This window comes from Lathamus discolor, chromosome Z (genome assembly GCF_037157495.1).
Source record: "Lathamus discolor isolate bLatDis1 chromosome Z, bLatDis1.hap1, whole genome shotgun sequence".
Taxonomy (NCBI): domain Eukaryota; kingdom Metazoa; phylum Chordata; class Aves; order Psittaciformes; family Psittacidae; genus Lathamus; species Lathamus discolor.
Genome location: NC_088909.1, coordinates 89,716,060 through 89,742,830, shown reverse-complemented (window position 1 = coordinate 89,742,830; position 26,771 = coordinate 89,716,060). Strand labels below are relative to the sequence as shown.

General features: G+C 38.4%; 1 protein-coding gene across 5 annotated transcripts in view; it reads left to right on the top strand.

Moving 5' to 3' along the window:
• KIF2A (kinesin family member 2A) overlaps positions 1-26,771 on the top strand; it is a 64,791-nt gene that overhangs the window by 23,413 nt on the left and 14,607 nt on the right. For 2 of the 5 annotated variants that reach the window (XM_065661328.1, XM_065661327.1), the window contains 16 exons: positions 20-139; positions 565-619; positions 2,625-2,747; positions 3,330-3,430; positions 5,751-5,846; positions 6,601-6,655; positions 9,456-9,618; positions 10,804-10,894; positions 11,033-11,096; positions 12,097-12,188; positions 12,431-12,573; positions 13,293-13,497; positions 16,783-16,893; positions 21,622-21,689; positions 23,407-23,520; positions 24,646-24,796. In XM_065661328.1, coding sequence (XP_065517400.1) covers positions 20-139; positions 565-619; positions 2,625-2,747; positions 3,330-3,430; positions 5,751-5,846; positions 6,601-6,655; positions 9,456-9,618; positions 10,804-10,894; positions 11,033-11,096; positions 12,097-12,188; positions 12,431-12,573; positions 13,293-13,497; positions 16,783-16,893; positions 21,622-21,689; positions 23,407-23,520; positions 24,646-24,796 — 1,752 coding nt within the window. Of the gene's footprint in view, positions 1-19; positions 140-564; positions 620-2,624; positions 2,748-3,329; positions 3,431-5,750; positions 5,847-6,600; positions 6,656-9,455; positions 9,619-10,803; positions 10,895-11,032; positions 11,097-12,096; positions 12,189-12,430; positions 12,574-13,292; positions 13,498-16,782; positions 16,894-21,621; positions 21,690-23,406; positions 23,521-24,645; positions 24,797-25,242; positions 25,433-26,771 lie in introns of those variants that run through there. The other 3 variants (XM_065661330.1, XM_065661329.1, XM_065661331.1) reach the window with 2 other exon arrangements.

The window sequence follows — 26,771 nt, the reverse complement described above, 5'->3', positions numbered from 1 at the left end:
TTTATATTCTTTTACCCAGATTGACTTGGAGAGTATATGTTCACTTAATCCAGATCTTGCACCTGATGAAGATATTGAACCTGGTCCAGAGTCACTACCACCACCTGCTCCATCAGCCAAAGTAAACAAAATCTTGAAGGTTGGTAATATCAATGCAACATGTTCATGTTAAACTTGTAGTACTCCTATACATGTTGTAATGTTTGAATTTTTCACTTCAACTTTTGTGTCTGCAAAGCTATTTGATAACCATGTTTCTTTTCCTGTGATGAATAGGGGTTTATGAAATTTTTTTTAATAATCATTTGGTGGAGAGGAACTGGGGAACTAGTATTTATATAACTAAATATATCTGAAGGAAAAAAGGTTTAGGGAGGTTGTTTTGAAACAGAGTATATAGTTCCAGGTAGTTTTCACCCTAGGCTTTCATGGAGGGATTTGGCAGCAATCACCTCTTTCTATTGCTATTGTGTTATTTTCATTTACTGGAAAGAAGCAGAGGTGGCGCTGCAATTTACATTTTCAGTAAGATGGTGATCGAATAACATATCTCTTTCTTTATAGACTCGTCGAACTGTGGTGCCTGTTAAGAATGACAACCCCGTCAGAGATAACAGAGGTAAATGTTACCTCTTTCAGGGAAGTAAAAAATGTGGGAATATTTTAACCTCCTGCTCATCTAGCACTCCTTAATAGTTCTGTGTTTGTCATTTGGCATGTATGCATGTGACAAAAGACATGGTACATCATTCCTACAATTCCTATGTATACTTAGAAATTCGTACTGCACGACTAGTATTTATGTGCAAGCAATGTAGCATTAGGAAAGCTAAGCTGAATGAATTGAAGGTGCAACAATTTTAAGTTAATTATGCTACATCAAAGCCTGTGTGGCTTTTTCCAAGTTAAAGCATCCTCAGTTTTGCTTCACTATAATTGAGCATTTCGATATATTTTAAGTAATACATTTAAAATTCTTACACTTCCAATTTTTTGACTTAGTTTTGTAACAGTCTGTGCGTGTGCGTGTGTATACGTTCATTCAAAGAGTACTTAAGCTCTAGGGGTTATTTTTCACTCTAAGCTGATTGTGAAAAATCTACAAAAAATGCTGAAATACAGCAGGAGGATAGGTGAAAGGAATATGTTGGATTAATACAGATGTAATGAATCTACAACATGAGAAAGAATAGTTACTGCTTATTATTTTCATTTTCTCTTGTGTTAAACTTAGCTAACTTGTATTGATAATGGTGACGATTCTTCTTCCAAACATTAATCTCCTGTCATTAATTCAGACTAGATTCTAGTCCATCTGTTTAAACTTGAAAACCAAATTGGCTTGCATATCTTTGCAAGTGTTCAGACTCTTTTGGTGGATGATTGGGATCACTTTTGTCCTTCTTTGTTTGCCTCTGGGGTTATTAAGCAAATTGGAAATCTCTTAAGGAGGGGATAATTTTTTTCAAACTGATGTGGTTTAAATTTGAGCCATCTTGCTGATGGGCTGTTCTCACATCCATATGTGTTTGTAGCAAATGGTCTGTTTAGTATGGAATAGTGCTGTAACTTTTTAATAGGTCCTTTTAATAGGTCCTGTGCATCTTACTATTCAACGTAGGTATTTGTCTTTTGTTGTCCTTGTGATTAAAGTCTTTCTCAACACAGTCTTATTTTGTGTAGTCAGGTTGTGCTATAAACTAGATCTCCTATCATATTTGGAATGGTCTGGGCATTTATCTTGTCTGTCCCATGCAATATCTGTTTCCACAGTTGTCTCCATGATGCACAGTGGGCTGGCATTTGTACAGTGTGCCGTCTCTGGCTGCTAATCATAGATACCTTCTGTACTCTTCTGGCAGGCTCGCTCTATTAGGAGCATGTGCAGGAAATGGGCCAGCTGAAGCAGAGCTGCTTCAAGCAAATCTTTGAGAAACAGTTTAAAGCCCTTAGCTCTACCCAAGTGTCTTGCATGCTTACCACTCCCACTGCATTCACTGGGAACAGACAACACTGCATCTTGAGCAACTGACATCCTTGGCACATATAGAATCAATGCCTAAGCTTAGATGTACTGATTGTATCTGTATCCCTTCCAGTACAGTGTCAAAAAGCCTTTTTTTTTTTTTTTTCCTTTTCTTTTTCTTTCTTCCACTCTCTGAGCTGTACTTTGCTGCCTTTCATTTGTATCAGCTTGTTTCTCCAGAGATCATACGGTCAATGGGGTGGGATCATTTGGAGCTCTAGAGAATGTGGAACACTGGGGCTTCTTTTCTTACTAAGTTTTTTCATATAATCACAATATAAATAAAATTCCAGCATTTTAAATTTCAGGACTGAATGTCTCCCATGTACATGCTTCAATCTATGCACGTAGAAAGTTGTACTAATCCTGCAGTGGAGCATTTAAAAATATGCACACGCAGCATTGTTGCTTAATAATTATCTTGTGTTGGTGTATAACGCTAGGATAAAAAAGCCTGCATATCAAATATCTTTATTAATAGACATTCTAAATATTTAGAAAGGGATCTTGTTTTATCTTGCCATAACAAAGCTTTTCAGAATCGGGTAGAAATGTTACTCTTCCTTGTCCAGGTAAGCTTTATGACTTTTCATTGCAGTGTCTGGTTCTGCACGTGCACGACCTTCTCAGCTTCCCGATCAGAGTTTCTCCTCTCAACAGAATGGTAGTGTTTCAGATGTATCTCCAGTTCAAGCTGCAAAAAAGGAATTTGGACCCCCTTGTATGTAAACTGTATCACGGATTCATTCAGTCTGGGCATTATGTGTACATTCTCATGGGTTACGTTGTTGTCTGTGAAAGATGACAAGCAGTCTACAATCGCAGTTGTCTCTGGGTTCCCTGAGGAGCTTTTTCAGAGAGTTGTAGCTAAACAAATACTCACTTTTGTCATAGATGTACTAGTATTTGGAATTTGGTTTTCCTTTATCTTGTTTTTAACCGTGGCAGTGTTGTTTGTTTCTTTTTTTTTTTGTTTGCGTGGGCTTTCTTTTAATTCAAACCACAAAATCACATGTAACTGTCCAATTATTTTTTTAATAGTCATTGTCCTTACATTTTTGGTTGTGTACTTGCTGTACCTTTCCCATTACTTTAATTAATTTAATTAATTTTATAAATTAAATTGCCGTAATTATGTATAATAATGATTGCCATAATTATTATATATTCTATGATTTGCTTGAAAAGATAGTTGATATAAATGCATTCCAATGATAAATTAATCTAATTGAAATGTTACAGTGTAAATACTAAGTTCATGTAATGTTGAAGAAATTTTTAAAATTATATTCTTTCCTTTAAGCACGTAGAAAATCTAATTGTGTAAAAGAGGTTGAAAAATTGCAAGAGAAACGTGAAAAAAGAAGGTTACAGCAGCAGGAACTTAGAGAAAAAAGAGCTCAGGTTAGTATATTTAGCTTGGATGGAAAATGTATGATAGATAAGTTTGCAAAATTTTAGTGCTTTTTTCACTGTTTATGTTACTGATGTATCATGACTCTAATAATATTGAAGTTAAGTGTTTTCATCCTGTATACAAGCATGATAAATATTTTTGTGCTTGGTTGCAATGCTCTCGTAACTATTACTTTAGACAGTTTCCTCCTTATTTTTCTTCTACAGAAATAATTGCTTACAATTGCCTATCTAGCTGTGTGTTCTTTAAAGATAAAGTACTGGTAATAGATAGCTATTTCTTGGGGAAAACGTAATACTGAAAATAATCAAACCTCTAGCTTTTAGATATGTGTTGTTGTACATGAGGTGTTGCAACATGATGATAAATTGTTATTTATGATCTTTGATGCTTTGTAGGAGATCCATTAAAGGCTCATTTAAGGCTTAAGTTTGATCATTAACTTTTAGGACTTTTTTTTTCCCTTTAAAGCCAGTCTATGTGTTTATAATTTAGATATTCATCATGCAAGCAGGTTGGCAGCAAGTTGTTAAAAGCTTGTGTGGAATAAAATGAAGTTGATAATCCTGTGAGAAAAATCTCTCAATATTAAATGACCTTCTGTCGCCGTGGTGTAAAAGCTTTAGCAAAACTGGTAGTATAATCTTGATGGCAGTCCTGTGTGTATGTGTTAGTCTCTGAAGAGATACTAGAAATCTGCTACTGACATGAGAAGTACCACCAAGTAAATAATTCAGACAATTTGCATCAGGGTTTAATGATGTTTCTAAGTTGACCTAAAATCACCTATGTTGAATTCATGTTCTGTAATTTCCATCCACTTATACAAATGCAAAACTTTACTATGTCTTTATGTCTAAGAAACAAACATTAAAAATCCCCAAGCATTAAAATACTTTAGCCTAGCATTACAGCTAAAATTTTATCACTCCTGTAAAGCCTCCCTTTGAATCCGAGTCTTAAGTCTCTGTATGAGGAAGCTCTGTTTGTCTTGATAACCTGTATGTATCTGTGCTTTGTATTCCTTCGTGTATACTGATGTAAAATGCAGCAATAATTAGCCAGGTATTGTGTTCTAGTGGACAAGACCTTTAAGTAGAGCTTGAAGAATTTTAGGCGAATGCTTTTTCCATAACAAGCAATACTCCTTTCTGAATGTTAGAAGGAAATGTTTCAGTGGGAATACATTTGTTGTGGACTTACTGTCAGCAGTTTTTAGTTCACTGTTGTCAGGCTGAATAACATTAAAGTACAGTCAACTTCTGGTTTCCAGGCCATAATCTTAGCTGAGATGAGGATCAGCTGTGTCACAGGTGCAGGAACATGAGCTGGCTCCCTTTTGGCTTGTTAACACCAGTGCAGTGCTCATTGAGAGTGCCTGTGCTGTTTCCCCAGCCAACTGTGACCCACAAGGAGTTTTGCAGTATTTGAAATCATTCTATAATTTGGGGGGAGCCATGCAAAACTTAAGAAGATAGTTGCACCAGAGCTGGCTATGTATGGCATCATTAGCTTGTCCTGAAATGGTGTAAAAACTGAGTTTCAGGGAGAAGTGACAAGAAGGACATTTGATCAATTCTTCAGAGAGCCAGCTCGGCTCACAGTAGGCTTAGGCTTAGCAAGGCTTGGAGGGGCACCATGTATGGCCTGTTATATATCCATTTGCTCTGGTACTGATGGCTCCAGCTGTAAGGATGGGAAGTCTTCTGAGCCCAGTTGTAGCTCAGAGTTGCTTTTGTTGGCAAGGGTCTAAGAGTGTTGGAAGCTTTTGCAATGCATCCAAGTAACTGTAGGAGTTCAGGACCAGTAGTAGGATAAAGCTCCTTAAACCAAGTTGTATCCAACAGAGCTGTTTGGGGCAGCTGGGTATTGTCACTGTCTTCTGCAGTAGGGTTGTACCTGTGTAATGGAGTGTATCCATCTGTCCATTGGACTGCCTTACCTCTGATTAAGAAGCATTGGTCATGTAAGCTATCAGGTGCTGTGCTGTTATTTAAAGGCGTTTTAGTGTGAAGAATCTGAAGGCAGAAGTCATTTCTCTTTCTTGAGTAGTCTGTTAATGAGTCCTCCAACAAAAAGTATTTTCTATTATATGCCTACCAAAAACATTAAATAGAAGGCATGTAATTGTTTTGTGATCAGTAAATTAGCTGCATCAGAATGAAAAAGGCATTAAACTTGCATTCTGGAGAAAAAATAAGATTTCTGTTAATGTGTGTTTTTCTCATAAATAACTAAAGAAGACATTGAAGTTTGTCAGTTTCAGTAAAAAAAGCGTATTAGAAATTGTGTTGTTTACTTCCCTAGGATGTTGATGCTACAAACCCAAATTATGAAATTATGTGTATGATAAGAGATTTCAGGGCAAGTTTGGATTACAGACCACTGACAAATGCAGATCCTGTAAGTACCCCAATAACATTGAAGTTTCTTATCCGTCTGTGTTTTTGCTGTGTTCTCCATTTTTTTAAATGTGTACTTATGTCTATAAACATGAAAAGTAAGTAGTTTAAGATGTTTTAGTATTCATTATCACATGGGTTTATTTTTTCAGTAATTTGATGATATAGAAATTAGTAGGTATTGAAAGTCTAAGTTATTATTATGCTATGTTATTCAAATATCCTTTAACTTTAAAATAATACCAGTATGTACTAAGTAGTCAGTCTCTGTATTGTAAATTTTCCTGGGATGCTAGGGGATATGCATAAAGAACCATTAAGCTTCTCTCAAAAATCCTGTTGAGTATAAAGTTTAATATTGATCTTTGGAGGTGATGAGGGCATTTGGTTTGCAGAGAAGTCGGAAGATCAGGATTCTTAAATGAAGATTATCAGATCTCTGTGGAAATCAGAGACGGTGATCATTTCTGTCAATAGCATATTTACCCTGTTAGGTCTGGATTTGCTTGCAATATTCCAAGATGCACCTGGGATGCTACAGGACTAGATCACTGTCTGCTGGGATTTCATTAATGCATGGTTCTCCCTTTTGGGTTCTTTGCTGTTGTGCAGACACATGTTCAGATGACTCACTGTCTTGAATATTTCTTTGTTTAAATTACTGTTTAGTTATTTCAAGAATAGAAGTAAAATAAGTATGCTATTGTATAACTGGAATTGGAGTATAGTTCACTGAAAGATTATTTCCTTTGCAGATTGATGAGCACAGGATATGTGTTTGTGTACGGAAACGACCACTCAATAAAAAAGGTATGACCATTAAACCATTAAAGATTTTGATGGTGTTTTGGAGTGGATTTTGTTTATTTGTTTGTTTGTTTTGTTTGGTTTGTTTTTTTTCCCCTCTGAAAAGCTGCTTCTGATAGTAATATTATTCATGTTAGAGATCTAGGAATACTCATCAAAGGTGAAACTATTGCACTAGTAGTCACTTGTTAAATATGAGATCAGTATTAAGACTTCTTACTGTCTATTCATCAGACTGGAGCCTGTATTAAAAAAAAAAAAATGTTGAGGTTTCCAACTCCAATTAAATTCCAGTCTTCCATGAAGTTCTTTACTTTCAGTGGGAGATTAAGAATGCAGATGCTTCTGCTTGAATCCAGTGCTTCAGTAAGCTTTCACTTTGAAATATGTTTTTCTTTCCCTTTCCTGGTCTAATAGAAGGTGTTCCTGGCAAAGGTGGGGGTTTGGAACTAGATGATCTTTAAAGGTACCTTCTAACCCAAGCCATTCTATGATTCAGTGTTTAGCTAAACAACTGAAACATGGCATGCTTTTCTTACTTTTGTACTGTTAGACCTACACATGGAAGATTATCTAGAGCGTATTCAGAGGCAAACATGAGAATTGTATGGGAAAGGGAAAACATGTTTATACCACTATATCATTAATTTTTGTCTTTTTTTTTTCTCTTCCCCACCCAATGTTGCTACTTAGAATCATAGAATGAACTAGGTTGGAAAAGATCTTTAACTTACCCTACTTTTTTCCTTAATTTTTACTTTTACTGTTTTCCTATTCCCTCTTTTTTTCTCTTGTACCGATCTGAAAAGAATGCATAATCTCAAGAATTCATTACTGGAAAATATTGTGCACAACCTGTTTAATAAGGGTGTTCAATGTACAAGTCTGGTAGCAATTGAATTTCTGTTTCATCATTGGAGATTTCTTGAATAAAATATGACTTAGAAATCTTGTGCATTTAGGGGAAACATCACCTTCTGCTGAAGGTAGACAAAATGAGATTACAATAAATGAGAGCAAGTTGTTATGGAGTGTGAATTTGGATCCGAAGTAGGATTTGATTTTGTGGAACTTGCATATCTTAGCTATTAGTGGTTTAGGCTATTTAAAAAGATAGCTCAAATTGTTTGTAGGAAGATGAGTGTCTATGAAAAACTGAGGTTGGTATTGAAGTTATTTTGCATTTTCAAAAATAACCTGTAGTGAAATAATCTATAGACACGATCTAGTACCCACATGATACAACTTCCTGAAAACACACACTTCCTAGGAAACAGTATTTCTCATGCCATGTTTTAAAACTGAAGAATCAAAGATATTAGTGTTTAACTCCCTGAAGAGGAAAAAGAAAATCAGTTTGTTTTGTCAGTCTCAGAAACATGAAATTATCACCAGGATCTTTAGAGTCCTCTGTACCTATTGTTCTGTGGATTGACTTTGCAGGAAGTAGGTGTTCACATTAGCATGTAAGTTATTTAATATAAGTAAAAAGTGTTTTGATATTTAATTTTTTTTAAATGAAATTAAACTTAATTTCTTTTGACATTGAGATATTATTTCAGTGACATATAATTGAGAAATGTATGATGGGTTTCAGAGACAGTATTCCAAATTTTCATCAACAAGGAATGTAACAAATAGCTGGGAGCACGTAAATATCTTATTCCAAACAATTACTTAAGGAGTCAAAAGCTGTTTTTTCTTAAACTAAAAAGCTTTTGCTGCAAAGAATTTACCGTCTTGCATCTCTTCTTATCCCTGCTCCTTATTTCTTCTTTGTGATTACTGCAGAATAATTGCATCTTGTTTTATTGTAGAGCAGTTGAAAAAATTATTATATAGTGATTGAATGCGTATTTCTGTTGGTGTATATATATGCAATGGTAGCCATTGTACTGTTCGATCAGCTTGTTAACCAATGAAAAGATTTCTATCTGGTTGCATACAGCCACATCAAATTCCTGAATGGCATGCTTTAAGAAATTTTACATAGAAATGGAAGTAGGACACATGAGTGATCCTGAATGTACATACAAAGGATCTTTATTTTTGTGCATATCATGGATCACTGGGTTCTCCATTTTGCTGACTTGTATCTCATACAACAATTACCAGTAAATTGTAGTGCTGTGTAGTAATTATAACCTGGGACCTCACTGTTGAAATCACATCTAGATGGCTTTTGTTCATTTCCAGTGATAGGAAGGATTTTCTTAGTATTTTCAGCTTTTTCTGCTTACATGGTAATCTTTAGAAAGGATTTTGCTTTGGAGAAATTCTGTATTAAAAATGTATAGTTTAGGTTACAGGAGGAGTAAACAAACAAAAATGTTGGTGTAAAATGAAAGCAAAATTCTTCCAGAAGGCTATGAACATGTGACTGTAATGTTAAGGATTTAAGGAAAATAAGTGTCCAGTTTGTCCAGTAGAGAAGCTATAAAAACTTAAGGGTATGTCAGTAATCTGTAAAACAGTATAGAAGCTCTGACAGAAAACAGGTGAAATCCTTTGAAAGTGTTATAGAATACATAACAAGCTACAATGATAATGATAAAATTAATGATTATTTTCTTACCAGCTTTGTACAACCTGTCTAATTCCTAGCAATTTGTAGGATAGGATGACTAGCCTTCCAAAATGAAATCTCTTACTTAACAGATTACTCTATAGGCAATGGAAGCCCTGAATCCATTTCAGTGTTGTTACTTGGAGGAGCTGTGCTATCTGAGATGTTGTAAGAGTGTACACAATGAAAAAATGGAAAAAAATGTGTTGCTAGTTAAATATTTCACTTATTTTATAGAAACTTTAATGAAAGACCTTGATGTTATAACAATTCCTAGTAAAGATGTTGTGATGGTACACGAACCAAAACAAAAGGTGGATTTAACACGGTACCTAGAAAACCAAACTTTTCGTTTTGATTATACCTTTGATGAAACGTCTCCTAATGAAATGGTTTACAGGTATGTGTATATACTTTTTTTTTTTGTGTGAATCTTCTTTTCTCAAGTGTCTTCCATGTCAATAACTGTGGGCTTAGCCTTTGGTCATTTACCCCCTGTTCTCTGTGTTATCAGATATATATATTGCTACCTCTGTTCTTTTACCTGTTTACTTTTGTTTAACTCTATATCCTAAGTTATTAACCTGCAATGTCCTCTCCACCTCCATTAACCTCAGTCCAGCTCTCATTTGTTCTCCAAGACTGCCTGGTCTCCAGGCTCTAGTATGTATTGCCTGCCTCCTCATGAACAACTTCTTGAGCTCTCCATTTGCCTTAAGCTTATCTTACTAATTAGTGTGTGTGCAGCACCTGAGGAACCTGAGTCATGGCTTTTAGTCTTCAGGAAACTTGGAAGAAAAGGACAGCTCCATCCTCATAGAGCTTGTAGATTGAATATAAGATAATTAAGAGATGGAAACAAATCAGGAGAGGGCACAGAAGGAGTGCAGAGAAAGTAAGAGAGTTTATATTGTATTACTGAGATGCCTGAGCTACCTTGGCTACTGGAAACTGGCTGATGTAACATACGGGTGCATGGAGCTAAGTTATCTTGCTGAAAATATTGAATCTTTCTAATTTAAAAGAACTACAACAACAAAGACATACATCCATTTTCAGCCCCAAGGTATTTTGAGCTCCATTTTCTCCTTTTTTTTTTCTGTTTCATTTCCTCAACTAACACAGAATAATGCACACAAGGCTTTAAAAAAAATGTGTTTGGGAAGAAAAAGACAGCCCCAAAGTTATAGCAGAATTTTAGTATTGGCAAAACCTAAGTATTTGTTTGCTTCTCTGTCCTGCTTTGTCTTTTAATTGTGTCTTCTTTAGGAAGCTCCAAACTCTGTGTAGTGACCTATGCTGTGGTACTAAAACGAGGAATTTTTTTTTTTCTTAGGGTTTAAAGGAGGATAATATTGTTGGAAAATAAATGTGTGAAATCTTGTAGCTTTTCTCTGATTGTTTGGGATATTTTTATGCCTTGGGGTTGGTAGTCTCTTTAGTTCAGGAATTAATGTAGAAATGCCCTTTGTCCCCTCAAAGTAGAGGACCAGTTTTGTCTCTTCTGGCCTTTGTAATTTATAAGTTTATAGCAGTGGCACCTTAAAGTAATTCAGTTTAAGTACTGTTGATTTTTGCATTTAAGGTTTACAGCTCGACCGTTAGTGGAGACCATATTTGAAAGGGGAATGGCAACTTGTTTTGCATATGGACAGACAGGCAGTGGAAAAACCCATGTAAGTATTTTCTTCTACATGTAAGCAAGACATTTTTTTTTTTATGTATGGTACACTTAGCGAAGTTCTAATAAGTAACAAATATGTAAGTTACTGTTCTGTGTTTTTATTTATTTATTAATATTTTCTTTTATTTAGACTATGGGTGGTGACTTTTCAGGAAAGAACCAGGATTGTTCTAAAGGCATATATGCGCTTGCAGGTGAGGCCTTATTGGCTTGTTGACTTTTTGCAGTTTAGTTGACATCGGTAAATTTTCTACTCCCTAAGGTGCAAATATAAAAGTCTACATAAGCCCCTCTACGTATGCCTACATATGTCCCCCTGCTCTGCTCTGGTGAGACCCCACTTGGAGCAGTGTGTGCAGTTCCTCAGTTTTTGTGTCCTCAGAATAAGAAGGACGTGGAGCTGTTGGAGCAAGTCCAGGGGAGGGCCACGAGGATGATCAGGGGACTGGAACACCTCCCGTATGAAGACAGGCTGAGAGAATTGCAGCTGTTCAGCCTGAATAAGAGAAGGCTGCGTGGACACCTCATAGCAGCCTTCCAGTACCTGAAGGGGGCCTGTGAGGATGCTGGAAAAGGGACTCTTCATCAGGGACTGTAGTGATAGGACAAGGGGCAATGTGTTTAAACCTAAACAGAGGAAGTTGAAGTTAGATACAAGGAAGAAGCTCTCTGCTGTGAGGGTGGTGAGGCATTGAAACAGGTTGCCCAAAGAAGTGGTAAATGCTCCATCCATGGCAGTGTTCAAGGCCAGGCTGGATAGTGCCTTGGGCAACATGGTCTAGTGTGAGGTGTCCTTGCCCATGGTAGGGGGAGTGAAACTAGACAAACTTAAGGTCCTTTCCAACCCAAACCTTTATATCATTCTGTGATATTTTGTGTTACGGTGGAGCTTCGGTAACATCATAAGTAGTTCCTAGACATGTAGCTTTTACCCAGTAAAGTAAATGTGTATATATAGCTCATTAAAAGGTGTAATAATAGATTAGTTAATTTTATAACTTTAGAGTCTTTTGCATCTTCTGATAGAATGTGGCAGTTTAAACCGCAATGTTTCAGGCTTGCTTTGACCTACCATATCTGTTATACTTGCAAAATATGGCAGATGCTGTAAAATAGACTGTTATGCATTAATGAGTCTTCACTTAACGAAAATACATAATGATATTTCTTTCTATTCTGTAAATGTATTGACAGCTCGAGACGTCTTTCTCATGCTAAAGAAACCAAACAATAAGAAGTTAGAACTCCAAGTGTATGCAACATTTTTTGAGATCTACAGTGGTAAGGTGCGTACCTGATCTTTCTCTAAGGAAGGGGAATTTATCTTTCACAAACAAGATTTTGAGCTTGTCACATAAGTTTTTTTTCCCCCCTATTTGTAGTAGAAATTGTATTTCAGATAATTCTTTATACTTCCTTTACAGTCATATTTTCCATGGAATGCTTTGCATATTTTGATACAGGATTTGAAACAGAAGTGTCTTTTAAAGCTCCTCTTTAACTGTTCTGTTTTCCTCCACTTCCTAAGGTTTTTGACTTGTTGAACAGGAAGACAAAATTAAGAGTGTTAGAAGATGGTAAACAGCAAGTCCAGGTGGTGGGATTACAGGAACGGGAAGTTAAGTGTGTTGAAGATGTTCTTAAGCTTATTGATATAGGCAACAGCTGCAGGTATCTTCCATAACTTACAGCAGTTTTTCATTGTGCATTAAAAATTCAGAATAATATTTTTGGGGGTCTCTTTGTAGTGATGGCTTTTTAATATGGGTGTTTTGATTATGTTGGCTACAATTTAGGAATCTGCCTACCTTTTAAATAAATGTTTAGAGTTTCTCTGTCTCCTAGAGAGAAATAACTGATTTTTCTACAGTATGTGAATTGCATGCATTATGTAAGCATCTCACTGACTTAAATTCATGTGATTTGTAATCTGGAATGCTGCCAGATTCTTCAGCTCTTAAAGGCCTTGATATGTAGTGACAGAGGCTAAGTGTAAAATTTTTTGTATTTTTTAAGAACCCAGCTTCGTTGTTTTTAAAATCAGCCTGGTACAAAGACAGCTGCCTGATCAGATAAAAGTGCCAATGGCTTCCTACATGTAAACTCTCTGATAATCTGAAATCTTTGAAGATCTGACTGTTGCTTTTAAAACGGAGGTAAAACTCATCTTCCATTTGTAGTTGAAGAGATGAAACAGGAGTATAATTGTGCTGTGTACATCCAGTTATTAGGGTTGTATTTCTAGTGTCCACAACAATGTTAAGACATGCTGTAAACATATGTAAGCAAATACAGGACTCTGCTGTGAAAAAAATAATGTTCTGAGGTTGTGTTTAACATGTATGGTTCTTCACTTGTTATGTTCTTCCTTTCTCTCTTTTCATTTAAAGGACGTCTGGCCAGACATCTGCAAATGCACACTCATCTCGAAGCCATGCAGTGTTTCAGATTATTCTCAGAAGGAAAGGCAAATTGCATGGTAAATTTTCTCTGATTGATTTGGCTGGCAATGAAAGAGGAGCAGATACTTCCAGTGCAGATAGGCAGACTCGATTGGAAGGTGCAGAAATTAACAAGAGCCTTTTAGCACTCAAGGTAAGTGAAATGTGTCTGTTGCCTTTGAGTAGGTGAAAGCTTTCTACCGAGAATTGCAATGACTACGAAAAGGAGTGTTTTTGCAGGTTTTGCTGTTCTACACTGTCTACTGATGTGACAGGTAAAATAATGTATTGATTTATGCCTGAAGGAACACTTGATAATTACCAAGTAGAAATATTGCTGAAATGTGCTATTGACTTGCATGTAGTTTAAAAAAGGAAAAAAAAAAAGAAATTAACAAAAATTCCTCTGTAGTGAGGTTTGAAGGCTTTAGTGATATATATCTAAAATGGGAGGAGCAGATGTCTGACTTTGCTACTCAAGATCTGAAATGCTAACTGGAAATAGTTACGGATCTCAATATTTTTGTTTTCTCTTAATAAAAGTTAAAATAACCTTTACAATGTATTTATTTACTGCTGTTAGTCCCCTAAGGCAACAGAACAACACATCCAGAAAGAACTAACAAACAGATCAAAATAATCCTTGAAAAGTGGAATCTGTTTTTGACTAATCTTCATTACAGCAGATTGTCTCATACAGTCACTTTATAGATTTTCATACATCAGTCCAGGACATATCAAGACAGCTAAGAATTATTATTTAAACATTCACATACCTTGTGTGTGTGTTTTGATAATGCTTGGAAGAGGTTTAGTCTCAATAGGGAAAGTAATATCTTAGTCTTAACTGGGCAGACTAATCTTGAATATCACAGAATTTACCTTGCTGGTTAGCTTTGCTTAGTTTTACTACTGTCAGCACCAGCACTGTGGTTTTATATTATGAACTGAATCCCAAAATCACTGTGCTTACTTTTTATCCTCAGTATAAACTTGGAAGAAGACTGGTGTCTGACTCTAAGCAGGTCTCATAAAACACCACAAAATTGTAACTTATAATGTATCATTATAAAATTGTATGGCATGTTGAAAAAGTAGAAGCAGCAGTTCCAAAACTGTGGCCTGTTTTGACTTAGCATCAAAGTAAATAACTAAGCAAGACTGTTGATGTTATCACACGTTTCCAAGTGTAATTAAATAAAGCTGGTTTGTTCTGGGGGGGGTTGTTTTTTCTTTTTTTTTTTCCCACTTGTTGATTTTATACTAGCTACTACCTTCAGGGCAATACCCATACAGTATACTTGATTCATTGTCATTCAACTTGGCTTTTTAATTACAATGAAAGGTTCTGCTGCTGCCATACTACTGGTTGTGATCTGAATTATATGGGGAATGGGAACTAAAAACAAGTGGAGGTCTAAATAGTGGTACAAGAAGATATGAGTTTCTCAATATGTTTGTTTTCAGGTTTTTCTTTTTTCTATCCCTAAAAATATTACACAGCTTTTTCCATTTATGCTCAAGACCCTTGAAGTTATTGTCAAGTTCAAATTAAATTGCTGCGTTCTGAGGAGTGGCTTTTGGTGCTAATCCATGACGTGCTATTTGCATTTGGCTATCAGTCCAGTGCTAATCTGTTCACATTTTTTGTAGAAGTTGCTTCTGTAATGTCTCTGCATGGAAGTAGTGTTGTCACTTTGTTACCTGGTTTCCTGAGCTCTAATGAAAAGCAGAAGTAGTTAAAAATTCCATTAGTTTAAAAAGCTGTCAGTTTCCTCCTGTGATCCTTTTACTAATAAGAAGATAATGCAATTCTAATTTTTCAGGAGTAAGCAAACTAAAAATTATTACAGCAAATTAAAATATCATAATTAAACTTGTTGGTTTCCATATCAGTAATTCAACATACACATGTTACTGTTTTTCATTTGTAATATCACTTGTTGAAAATCGCTTGCCCCTCTTGGTATCTAACAATCTACCTAATATTCTTTTTCCTTATGTATGTATAGTATTAATGCACAATAAAAAAAATAATCAAGGAATGCACTGCTTTGCTTGCCTATAAGTACTGAGTCTTTTTTAGCATTTGCATGTGAAATTCACATTCAACAAGCTTCAGTCTTTATGTTTACCTGAGCTGTGTCCATTCTGTAAAATTCAGCTGATGATTTTTTCAGTAATTGCTTCAGTTAAAACCAACTTTTTTGTTCTGTTCTGTATTATGTCAGTTTTATTCTGATCCCATTTTTAGTTCTGTTTTATGCTGTTTCACGGTTGCAATGCTTTCTTGGATTATCATCCTACAGCTTCTAGTTTTTGGAAGAAGCTGTTCCTAGGAAATTTCAAAAAGCCACAGGATTATGGCTGTAGCTGAAGGGTTAGCTGAACTACTCTCAAACTATTTGTGTAACACAAAAGCCATTTAATCTGTTAGTGCTGCTAAAAGCAAAGCTCTAGTTTGAAAAGATTTTGAAGTACTATTGTTCAAAGAAGTTTTGTGTGTAGACATGTCAAAACCGTACCAAGGAAACCATGCATCTGAACATACCTGTACACAAAATAACTGGAATTAATGAGCAAAATATGGAGATGATGACACCACCACAGAAATTAAATTTAAACTTTGTGTAAGAAGTAACTTATTAACTGATGTTAGAGCTCTGAGTGGGCAGAAGTAATGTTTAGATTAGCTTGGTCTTGGTTTGTGCTGTTGTGCTTAGTTGCTGCTGCAGCTTGTGTAGTTATTTTGTAATATTTATATCATACTGTATTTCTCACTGGAACTCGCCAACCCATTGCAAATACCAGTTTAGCCCCATAACTTTTTAAGTGATAGAGGAGACTTGTCTCTGTTTATTCATATGAAAAGTATTTTAAAACAGGGAATTACTTGTGTTTTTAAGTCTCTTCCAACATCAAGTACATCAAGAGAGAGCTACGAGGTTTGTGACCTGTGGAAGCTTTCAGAACATTCTGAGCTGTAAAGAAAGTCAGTGGTAGACCCAGAATCAAACCTACTGCTTTTAATAGGTAGAGTCAACATGTGTCCCTGTCCACACTGCTTCTGCAAGTGGAGGTTATAGATCATTCTGGCTTTCACAGCTGATAATCAGAAATTTAACATCAACACTGATTTTTTTTTTTGTTTGTTTTGTTCTTGTTTTGTTCTTGTTGGATACAGCAAATGTAAATATTTTGCATGAGGTTCAGAAAGTTTGTAGGTTCCTAAGTATATTTTAATTTCCTATGTCTCTACTGAGCTTAATGAGATGTGAAAACTTTTAGCACTTCATGAATCCAAGTTTTAATGGTAAATTTTAATGATATTTTAGGGGACAGCAACATAACTAAGGCATGTGTATAATGCTTTTGAGCTGTGTTTGTATTTATTCAACACATGTTAAATTAAAATACATAAATGTGTTATTTCTTTCAGGAGTGCATTAGAGCCTTAGGCCGAAATAAACCTCATACACCCTTCAGAGCAAGTAAACTTACTCAGGTGCTAAGAGATTCATTCATCGGAGAAAACTCCCGTACCTGTATGGTAAGTTGATTTAACTGTTCTAACAGTTACAAAAAGGAAGGACACTGGGAATTTAGGCAGTTTTAAACTGTTCTGTTTAAAATTGGTTGCTTGCTCCTGGCAATGTTTTGAACTTAAATTTGTCCACTAATACTATATGTGGAATGGGACTTTCAGCAGAGGCAGTTCGGGTAACTTGTTCCCTTCTCACTTTTTATTGGTGTTTCTTGTTGCTGCTTCTAGTTTTCTAGCTAGGCATCTAGCTAGAAAGACTTCTAGCTCAAGAAGTTTGGTTGGTTGATTTGGTTTAGTAATGTCTGAATTATGAAAGCAGTGTCTGTTCACTCAGAATTTTGGAAAAAGGGATGTAGACTGGAAGTACAGTAGTGAGTTACAATCTTAAATGACAAACGTAAAGCTGGTATCAAAGGCATCAGAATATGTTCTATGCTGTTGAGGGGAGAAATAGGGATAGATGGAAGACTTAGTTATGTACTGTGTAAATGTGCAGTTGCATCAGCATGAAAACCAGTTCTTCTGTCAGATAAAGACACTGGTGTGCAGTCATTTTATTTGTGCATCCTTAACATTTCTCCTTATTGAAATGCGAACTTTCTGCAGAGGATGCTAATTGGTAGGCTTATTTATGTTGGTTACTTTTCAGATACCTTGGAATTAATTAGTCTAGAGGCTAGAGAAGTCTGCAGACTACAGCAGGAAAACCATGATGTTAGGGCAGCCTAAACTTTCCTCTAGCTGGTAGAATCATAGAATAGCTTGGGTTGGAAGAGACCTTAAAGATCATATACTTCCAACCCCCTTGCCACTTGCAAGGGCACTTTGTGCTAGAAAGGGTTGCTCAAAGCCGTGTCCAAACTGGCCTGGAATACTTCCTGCTATGGGGCATCCAGAACTACTCTAGTAGCCTGTTCCAGTGTCCCACCACCCTCATAGTAAAGAATTTCTTCCTAATACCTAATCCAAATCTTCCCACTTCTAGTTTATAGCCATTTCCTCTTGTCCTGTCACTACATGCCCTTCTATAAAGACCCTCTCCAGATTTCTTGTAGGCCCTTTAGGTACTGGAAGGTTCTCTAAGGTGTCCCCAGAGCCTTCTCCAGGCTGAACAGCCCAAACTGTCTTAGCAAGTCCTCATAGGAGAGCTGCTCCAGCCTTCTGAGGATTCTGAATCCTTGGGCAGAGGTCCATGTCCTGCTTGTGTTGGGGGCCCCAGAGCAGAACACAGTACTGCAGGTGGAGGCTCATGAGGGAGGATTAAAGGGGGAGAATTGCTTCCGTCGACCTGCTGGTCACACTTCCTTTGATGCAGCCCAGTGTACAGTTGGCTTTCTGGGCAGCAAGCACACACTGCTGGTTCAGAGCCAGCAATGTGCTCTTGTGGCCAAGAAGGCAAATGGCATCTTAGGGTGCATTAGAAAGGTAGTGGTTAGTAGGTCAAGAGAGGTTCTCCTCCCCCTCTACTCAGCCTTGGTGAGGCCGCATCTGGAATATTGCGTCCAGTTCTGGGCCCCTCAGTTCAAGAAGGACAGGGAATTGCTTGAAGGAGTCCAGCGCAGAGCCACAAAGATGATTAAGGGAGTGGAACATCTCCCTTATGAGGAGAGGCTGAGGGAGCTGGGTCTCTTTAGCTTGGAGAAGAGGAGACTGAGGGGTGACCTCATCAATGTTTACAAATATGTAAAGGGTAGGTGTCAGGATGATGGAGCTAGGCTTTTTTCAGTGATATCCAGTGATAGGACAAGGGGCAATGGGTGTAAACTGGAGCATAGGAAGTTCCACGTTAACATCAGGAAGAACTTCTTTACTGTAAGAGTGACAGAGCACTGGAACAGGTTGCCCAGGGGGGTTGTGGGGTCTCCTACACTGGAGATATTCAAGGCCCGCCTGGACAAGTTCCTGTGTGATGTACTGTAGGTTACCCTGCTCTTGCAGGGGGGTTGGACTAGATGATCTTTTGAGGTCCCTTCCAACCCTTGGGATTCTGTGATTCTGTGATTCTTGTCAACCAGCACGCAAAAAGTCCTTTTCAGGGCTGCTCCCAGTCTATTCTCTGCCCAGCCTGTAGTTGTGGTTAGCTAGTTTGGCTCATGTATACTGTCCCTGCTCCCTCTTGCCTTCCCATGCCCCTCCTCACTGGCAGAGCATGAGAGGCAGAAAAGTCCTTGATTGAGAGTAACTGCTCTTGAGCAACAGCTAAAACATCAGTGTGTAATCAGCATTATTCTCAGACTAAATCCAAAACGCAGCACTCCAGCAGCTGCTACCACTGGCAAAGGCTCTGACTGCACCACCCAAGTCTAGGAAGGCACACGCAGGGACTGTGAGAATGAAGACCTTGGGCCCACTGTAGGAGAGGACCTGGTTTGATACCATCTTAAAAATCTGAATGTGCACAAGTCTATGGGACCCAATGAAAAGCATCCACAGGTCCTGAAGGAGCTGGCAAGTGAAGTTGCTAAGCCACTGTCCATCATATTTGAAAAATCATGGCAGTGAGGTGAGGATCCCGACGACTGGAAAAAGGGAAATATAACCCCCATTTTCAAGAAGGGGAAAATGGAAGACCCGGGGAATTACAGACCAGTCAGTCTCACCTCTGTGCCTGGTAAAGTCTTGGAGCACATTTTCCTGGAAGGCATGCTAAGGCACATGGAAAACAACAAGGTGCTTGGTGGCAGCCAGCATGGTTTCACTAAGGGGAAATCCTGCCTGACCAATTTGGTGGCCTTCTATGATGGGGATACGGAGCTGATGGACAAGGGAAGAGCAGTTGATGTCATCTGCCTGGACTTGTGCAAAGCATTTGACACTGTCCCACATGACATCCTTCTCTCTAAATTAGAGAGACATCAGTTTGATGGATGGACCACTCGGTGGATAAAGAACTGGCTGGATGGCTGCACACAAAGAGTTGTGGTCAATGGCTCAATGTGCGGCTGGAGACCAGTAACGAGTGGTGTTCCTCAGGGATCGGTGTTGAGACCAGTTTTGTTCAACATCTTTTTTGGTGACATGGACAATGGGATTGAGTGCGCCCTCAGCAACTTTGCCGATGACACCAACCTGTGTGGTTCAGTTGATACGCTGGAGAGAAGGGATGCCATCCAGAGGGACCTTGACATGCTTGTGAGGTGGGCTGATGCCAGCCTTACGAAGTTTAACAATGACAAGTGCAAGGTCCTACACCTGGGTCAGAGCAATCCCAGGCACGGCTACAGATAGGGCAGAGAAGAGATTCAGAGCAGCCCTGTGGAGCAGGACTTGGGGGTGCTGGTCGATGTGAAAATGAACATGAGCTGGCTTCAGTGTGCACTCGCAGCCAAGAAAGCCAACAGTATCCTGGGCTGCATCAAAAGCAGCGTGACCAGCAGGTTGAGGGAGGTGATCCTGCCCCTCTACTCTGCTCTTGTGAGACCTCACCTGGAGTATTGTGTGCAGTTCTGGTGTCCTCAACATAAAAAGGACATGGAACTGGTGGAACAAGTCCAGAGGAGGGCCACGAGGATGATCAGGGGACTGGAGCACCTCCCGTATGAAGATAGGCTGAGAAAGTTGGGGCTATTCAGCCTGGAGAAGAGAAGGCTGCGTGGAGACCTCCTAGCAGCCTTCCAGTATCTGAAGGGGGGCTTTATGGATGCTGGGGAGGGACTCTTTGTCAGGGACTGTAGTGATAGGGCAAGGGGTAATGGGTTAAAACTTAAACAGGAGAAGTTTAGATTAGATATAAGGAGGAAATTCTTTCCTGTTAGGGTTGTGAGACACTGGAATGGGTTGCCCAGGGAGGTTGTGAATGCTCCATCCCTGTTGGTGTTCAAGGCCAGGTTGGATGAAGCCTTGTGTGGGATGGTTTAGTGTGAGGTGTCCCTGCCCATGGCAGGGGGGTTGGAACTAGATGATCTTGAGGTCTTTTCCAACCCTAACTATTCTATGATTCTATGATTCTGTGATCATAGAAGTGTTTGTCCTGGATGCTGCCCTTATGGCTCACCTGAAAGGAGCACAGATGAAATAAATGGACTGCTGTGAAAGACTAGGAGAAATAATGATGCTACTGTTGCTTGGTTATAGTCTTTTTTTTTTTTTTCCTCTAAGTGATGGGATCCTCAGGGTGTTTTATTTAACTGGAAAATGAAGACCTGTAGACTCCAGATACATCTGATAATAAGTTAGCTGTCAAGTATTGTTTACAGATAACTTTTAGTTGAGGGGAAAACTATCTTTACCTAGGAAAATAGTTGAACAAAAACTTATCTTTAATATTAAGTACAGTTTTTGATTGTGGTCAAAATAGATCTCTTAAATCAGTATACAGACTGCTTGAATGGCAAACAGGCTACAAAGATATATTAAAAAAAAAACCTGGTAATTGCTTGCAGGATATATTGGGATTGCTTTCTCCTGAGCTGCTATTTCACTTTTTGAGGTGTCCTTATTTTTTCAGTTAGAGTTTTGCATTAACGTATTATGCTACCAAGACAGTGAGAGGGGTGAAATTGACTGAATTTCTGTGAATTCTTAATGTTCCAGGTATAGTTTAAAAAAATTAAATTGAAGCTTTGATTTGACATCTGTCTCCTTGAGATGTAACTGCATAAGCTGTACATGGTACACAGTTTTTGTAGAAGATCTCAAATGAAACTGGAGATTGGAAAAATAAAGTTAACCTGAATTCATCTACCCTTTCATTTGTACGAAGTGACTTATTAACACATGGCTTGTTTTCTCCAGATTGCTACAATTTCTCCAGGAATGGCATCATGTGAAAACACTCTGAATACATTGAGATACGCAAACAGGTATGGAAAATGTTATCGCTTGTAGATGTATTGGCTGTTGGTTACTAACATCTGGAATAGTCTTTTTCCATGATGTATAACTATTTTAGGTACTTGAATAATTTGACTGTACAAATTGCTGATCCAGACTCACATTTAATTTAAATTGTCACTTTTTACAATGATTACAAAAGAATCAGTAGAAACTGCTTTTAAGCCATTACCCAGAGAATGGCTAATGTAGATTGCAAGGAATATGGGAGACGCCGTTATTAGTTTTGAGCAGCATCTCTTGCACTAGGGGTTGTCAGTTTTCATGGTGATTCTTGGGGGTGTTAGCTGAAACACCTTTCTGCAGTGTGACTATTTATTATTATTATTATTATTATTATTAATTAATCTGCTTGGTGGAATTGCATGCAGTTGCCAGTCTGGTTTATGTATAATAAATAAATAAATATATGAAATTTTATACTTCCCAAAATCAGGCAAATATATGAGATCCCTAAATAGTTAATCCAACAGTGAGTTTACAATCGCTTGTAGAGAGGTTAGCACTGCAGAGGCTAATGTAGCACCTCTGAAACCTGTAGTACTCTCCAGAAATGTTCGTGTCTCTTAAGTGAGTGTGAAAGTAGCCATCCCTGCTGCAGTTCTCCTTTTAATGTCTGTGGAGATGGGGTGATCAGGTCCTGTGTGTCCTTGCAGTCAGCGACCCAGAAACCTCCCGCCATGCTTTGCTGCAAAGAACACAGGTGTCAAACACACCTCTGGGCCACTAGAAAGCCTGGTTTTGCTAGAAGAGGCTACCATCCAGTGGCCTGCTTGCCCCAGTGACAGGCAGGGCAGAACCTTATCTGCTCCTGTTTGGCTGGGCATCCTGGCCAGTCGCTAGTTGTGCACAAATGACTGCTAGGAAAGCTTACTGCCCCCTCCTCTTGGTACTCTAATGTCTCTGTGACTGCGTTAAGGGAGCTAGTAGCACATCTGCCTGGTTTGGATCAGTCTCTGTAAGAGAGACAGTAAGAGAGGAAGCACTCCTCTGCTTACAGTACCATAACAAAGGACCTTGCACATTCATCAAGACTTGATGGATCTTTTACTCCTCACAGAATACGTGTCAAAGTGTTTCTAGAAAAAGACACTGCAGAACTAATTAAACATCTATATCTAGTATACTAAATAGTTGTGTTGAAACCTTATGCTTGATTCCTTGGTGTTGTATTTGTCTGTGGTTATGGAGTAAACGCTTGTGACTGTAAAGTTGTTTTATGTGTATTGTGTAGTATTTTAGGATTTTTCTGGCAATACATAGTTTTCATAACACAATTAGTTTCTAGGTGGTTGACACCAATGTGTGTGCAGTATAAGATGGGGGACAGAATAGAATTCAAAATTTTGTAGCTGGAGTGGTTTGATATTTCAGAAGGAGACATTTAATGGAATATTGAATGTAGAACAAATTATTTTAACTGCAGGAACTGAAATCTGGAATTACATTTCTGAGAACACTGCTGTTATGGTCCCTTGCAAATTAGCAGTCATTGGTTTTATTCAGTTTTGTTAGTGATCTGTAAGCTGCTTGCAGAAGGTTTAAATATGTTGGCACGCTTGTGTTTTAATATAAATTATTTTGTAGTTAAAGTATTAAAGAAGAATGCTAAACAAAGAGTTGTCATTTTAACTGTGTTTATGAGAACATTTTCTCTTAATTTGCTGCTGTATTTTGCTGCTGCAGAGTAAAGGAATTTGGAATTAGTCCTTCGGACATTCCCTTCTCACAGGGTAGTGGCAGTCGCTCTGATCTCTCTCCTTCCTATGAGTATGACGACTTTTCTCCTTCAATCACCAGGTCTACTTCATTCTATACATGGAATATTTAAACTTTTCTTTTTGGCTATGTAATTTTACAGACCAACCTTTCATTTAGTCCCCTTGCCTTGAGCCACACATACTTTGTTTTTATTTTGTTTGGCAGGTAATGGTTCTGCATGATCTGCAATCATTTTCCCAGTATTTTGTTCACCCTCCTTAAACATCCACACTCTTGCTAGTTTCCTTCATACTTTGGAAAAAAAAAAAAATGGTGATGTCACCTTTGTACATTTAGTGGACCAAATCTGACAAATCTGTGTTTTAGTGTGACCTAAATATCTCTAATTGAAAAAGAAAACCATTTTAATGTATATGTATTTGTAAATTTTTTCATCACTCTGAATGAAAGTTTCCATTGTAGTATATAAGTATTACTTGAAAAAAAGTTTTTTTTCTTTAAAAAAATGAAAAATGTTCTAAAACTTGCTACACATGCAGACTTAAGGGCTTTTTTTGATAGAATCACTATAAACCATTTAAACTATTTTCATGCCTCAAGACCCTAATATTTCAAGATTTTTTTTCACCTTTGAAATCCTTTTAATTAAAGGATTTATTAATTCTCTGAGATACCTGGTTGAACATTATTACTTTCTTCAGAATTCACGGTGGATGTGCTTGTGATGTGCTTGTGGGGCTTGATTTGCTTCGCGTGGTGGATAACAGCTAGTGGGGCAGTGATTGACTAATTTGTTTTAAGCACACTTTTGTGTCCACAGAAAAAGATGGTCTAGCTTAGGGTGCTGAATAAACTTTTATTTCAAATATTGATCATTGTTAAGGAATTAAGTTTGAAATTTTGGAGATTTTTGATCTCTTCTGCCCTGTTAATGAGTAGTAAGATTTCAATAAGAAAATGCCTCTTGCTAGAAGATGAGCTGTAATCCACCTCCAAGTAACTGAAATTCAATGCCCCATGCCTTTTAGGAGTTGGAATAAGATTTTGTCACTAAAGTGCATTAAATTTGTGAAGCTGACATCATCGTTATCCTTATTAATTGAATTAATTGTGTATAAACCCATAGAGCTTTTTTTTTTTTATTTTTTGACTCTTTTGCATAGGAAGTTGCTAATTTACAAATGAAACATTTTCTGCTCATAGGGTGAAGGAACTGACGGTAGATCCTACTGCCACAGGAGATAACCGTCCCACTATACATCATCCTCCCAATCAAATTGATGACTTGGAGACACAGTGGGGTGTGGGCAGCTCTCCTCAGAGAGATGATCTCAAACTGCTTTGCGAACAAAACGTGAGTGGTTTATAAGATTACATGGGAAGAGAAGATGATAAATGCAGTGGCAGAACAAATCCAGAGGAATGTGTGTTTATAGCCTGTTAACAAGATCATTAAGAAAACACAGTATGCCTCTTCACCTTTTCACTTTATGGTATCATGTATGTTTGCATAGGAAAAAAGGACCCAAACAAAAAGTATTTCTTGAAGGGTGGGAGCAGAATATTCTACTTTCCTTTGTTTTCCTTGCTGATTAGAGCTTTTAATGTCTAGGGAGGGTCTGCTATAGCCTCTGGCATTCTTTAGTGTGCATTTTTTCCAGTACAGCTTCACATTTTTTTAGGCAGATAGAAGTATCCTGGGACATTCATCTGTTTTGTTTAACACTCTCATGGTTTTGAGCATTACTTACCATGCATGCAACATGCATTTTAAGTGAGTTTGCCTTTCTCTGCATTTAGAAACCTGGTCACCAGTCATTCCTCTTCCCGACATCCAGATTTTCATGGGATGAAACCCCAGTGTCCTGTATGGGAGAGCCACATTGTGTTCCCACAAGGGCTGCAGGACTGGGGAGCTGAGAGGCATCTTCTAAGGGGCATTTTCCCTTCACTGTGGATAATCAGCCCTAGTCCTGGTTCCCTCAGTGATCAGGAGAGATTAAAATTTTATTTTGAAAATGCTGATGAAAGATTGTGTCCTGGTTTAAACCCAACCACAAGGCTCATTCACTCACTCCCCCGCCCCTTTTTTTTCCCCTCTTTCTTTCCTTCTACTCATCCTGCCCCCCCCCCCCCCGCCCCTCTCTGCTCCCGGAGGGATGGGGAGGAGAATTGAGAGAATGTAACTCCCACGGGTTGAGATAAGAACAGCCCAGTAACTAAGGTATAACACAAACCACTGCTGCTACCACCAATAATAAAAGTATTACACAGCAGGCAACAGCACACAATTGAGTTCATTGGCTGTTTTCCCCTAAAACCAAATCCCCTTGAGGTACACACTGGACTTCCCCATCTTCCCGCATTACCCACCAAGTATATCTGTGTCCCTGAGCAAAAACAATCCCACGAGTGGGTTTGCCTTTACCTGAAGCAGGAATAACCCAGACTGTCTTCCCCAGCAAATTCTTTCTGTGCACCACAGGAACTTTGTCCCCCTCTACAATATGTGAAAGTTCTGACTGGGCTGGGCCAGCCCTGTTGGCAGATCCTCTGGTGATGGCCAACGAGGTGGCCTTTGGTGTGTATCCCAATGCTTGAAAGTTCCCCCACCCATTGCTCTCAGTGTGGTTTTTAACAGGCCATTGTACGGTTCGATTTTCCCAAAGAGTGTTGCATGGTATGGGATGTGATATACCCACTCAATGCCATGCTCTTTGGCCTAAGTGTCTATAAGGTTATTCCAGAAATGAGTCCCATTGTCTGACTCAGTTCTCTCTGGGGTGCCGTGTCGCCACAAAATCTGTTTCTCAAGGCCCAGGATAGTGTTCCGGGCAGTGGCGTGGGGCACAGCGTATGTTTCCAGCCATCCGGTGGATGCTTCCACCATGGTAAGCACATGGCGCTTGCCTTGGCGGGTTGGTGGGAGTGTGATATAGTCAATCTGCCAGGCCTCCCCATATTTGTACTTCAGCCATTGTCCTCCATACCAAAGAGGCTTTAACCGTTTGGCTTGTTTAATTGCAGCACATGTTTCACACTCATGAATAACTTGGGCAATAGTGTCCATTGTCAAGTCCACCCCTCGGTCACAGGCCCATCTATATGTTGCATCTCTGCCCTGATGGCCTGAAGTGTCATGGGCCCACCGGGCCAAAAATAATTCACCTTTATGTTGCCAATCTACGTCCATCTGAGCCACTTCAATCTTAACAGCTTTATCCACTTGTTGGTTGTTCTGGTGTTCCTCAGTGGCCCAGCTCTGGGGTACATATGCATCTACATGGCATACCTTCACCACCAGGTTCTGCACCCAGGCAGCGATATCT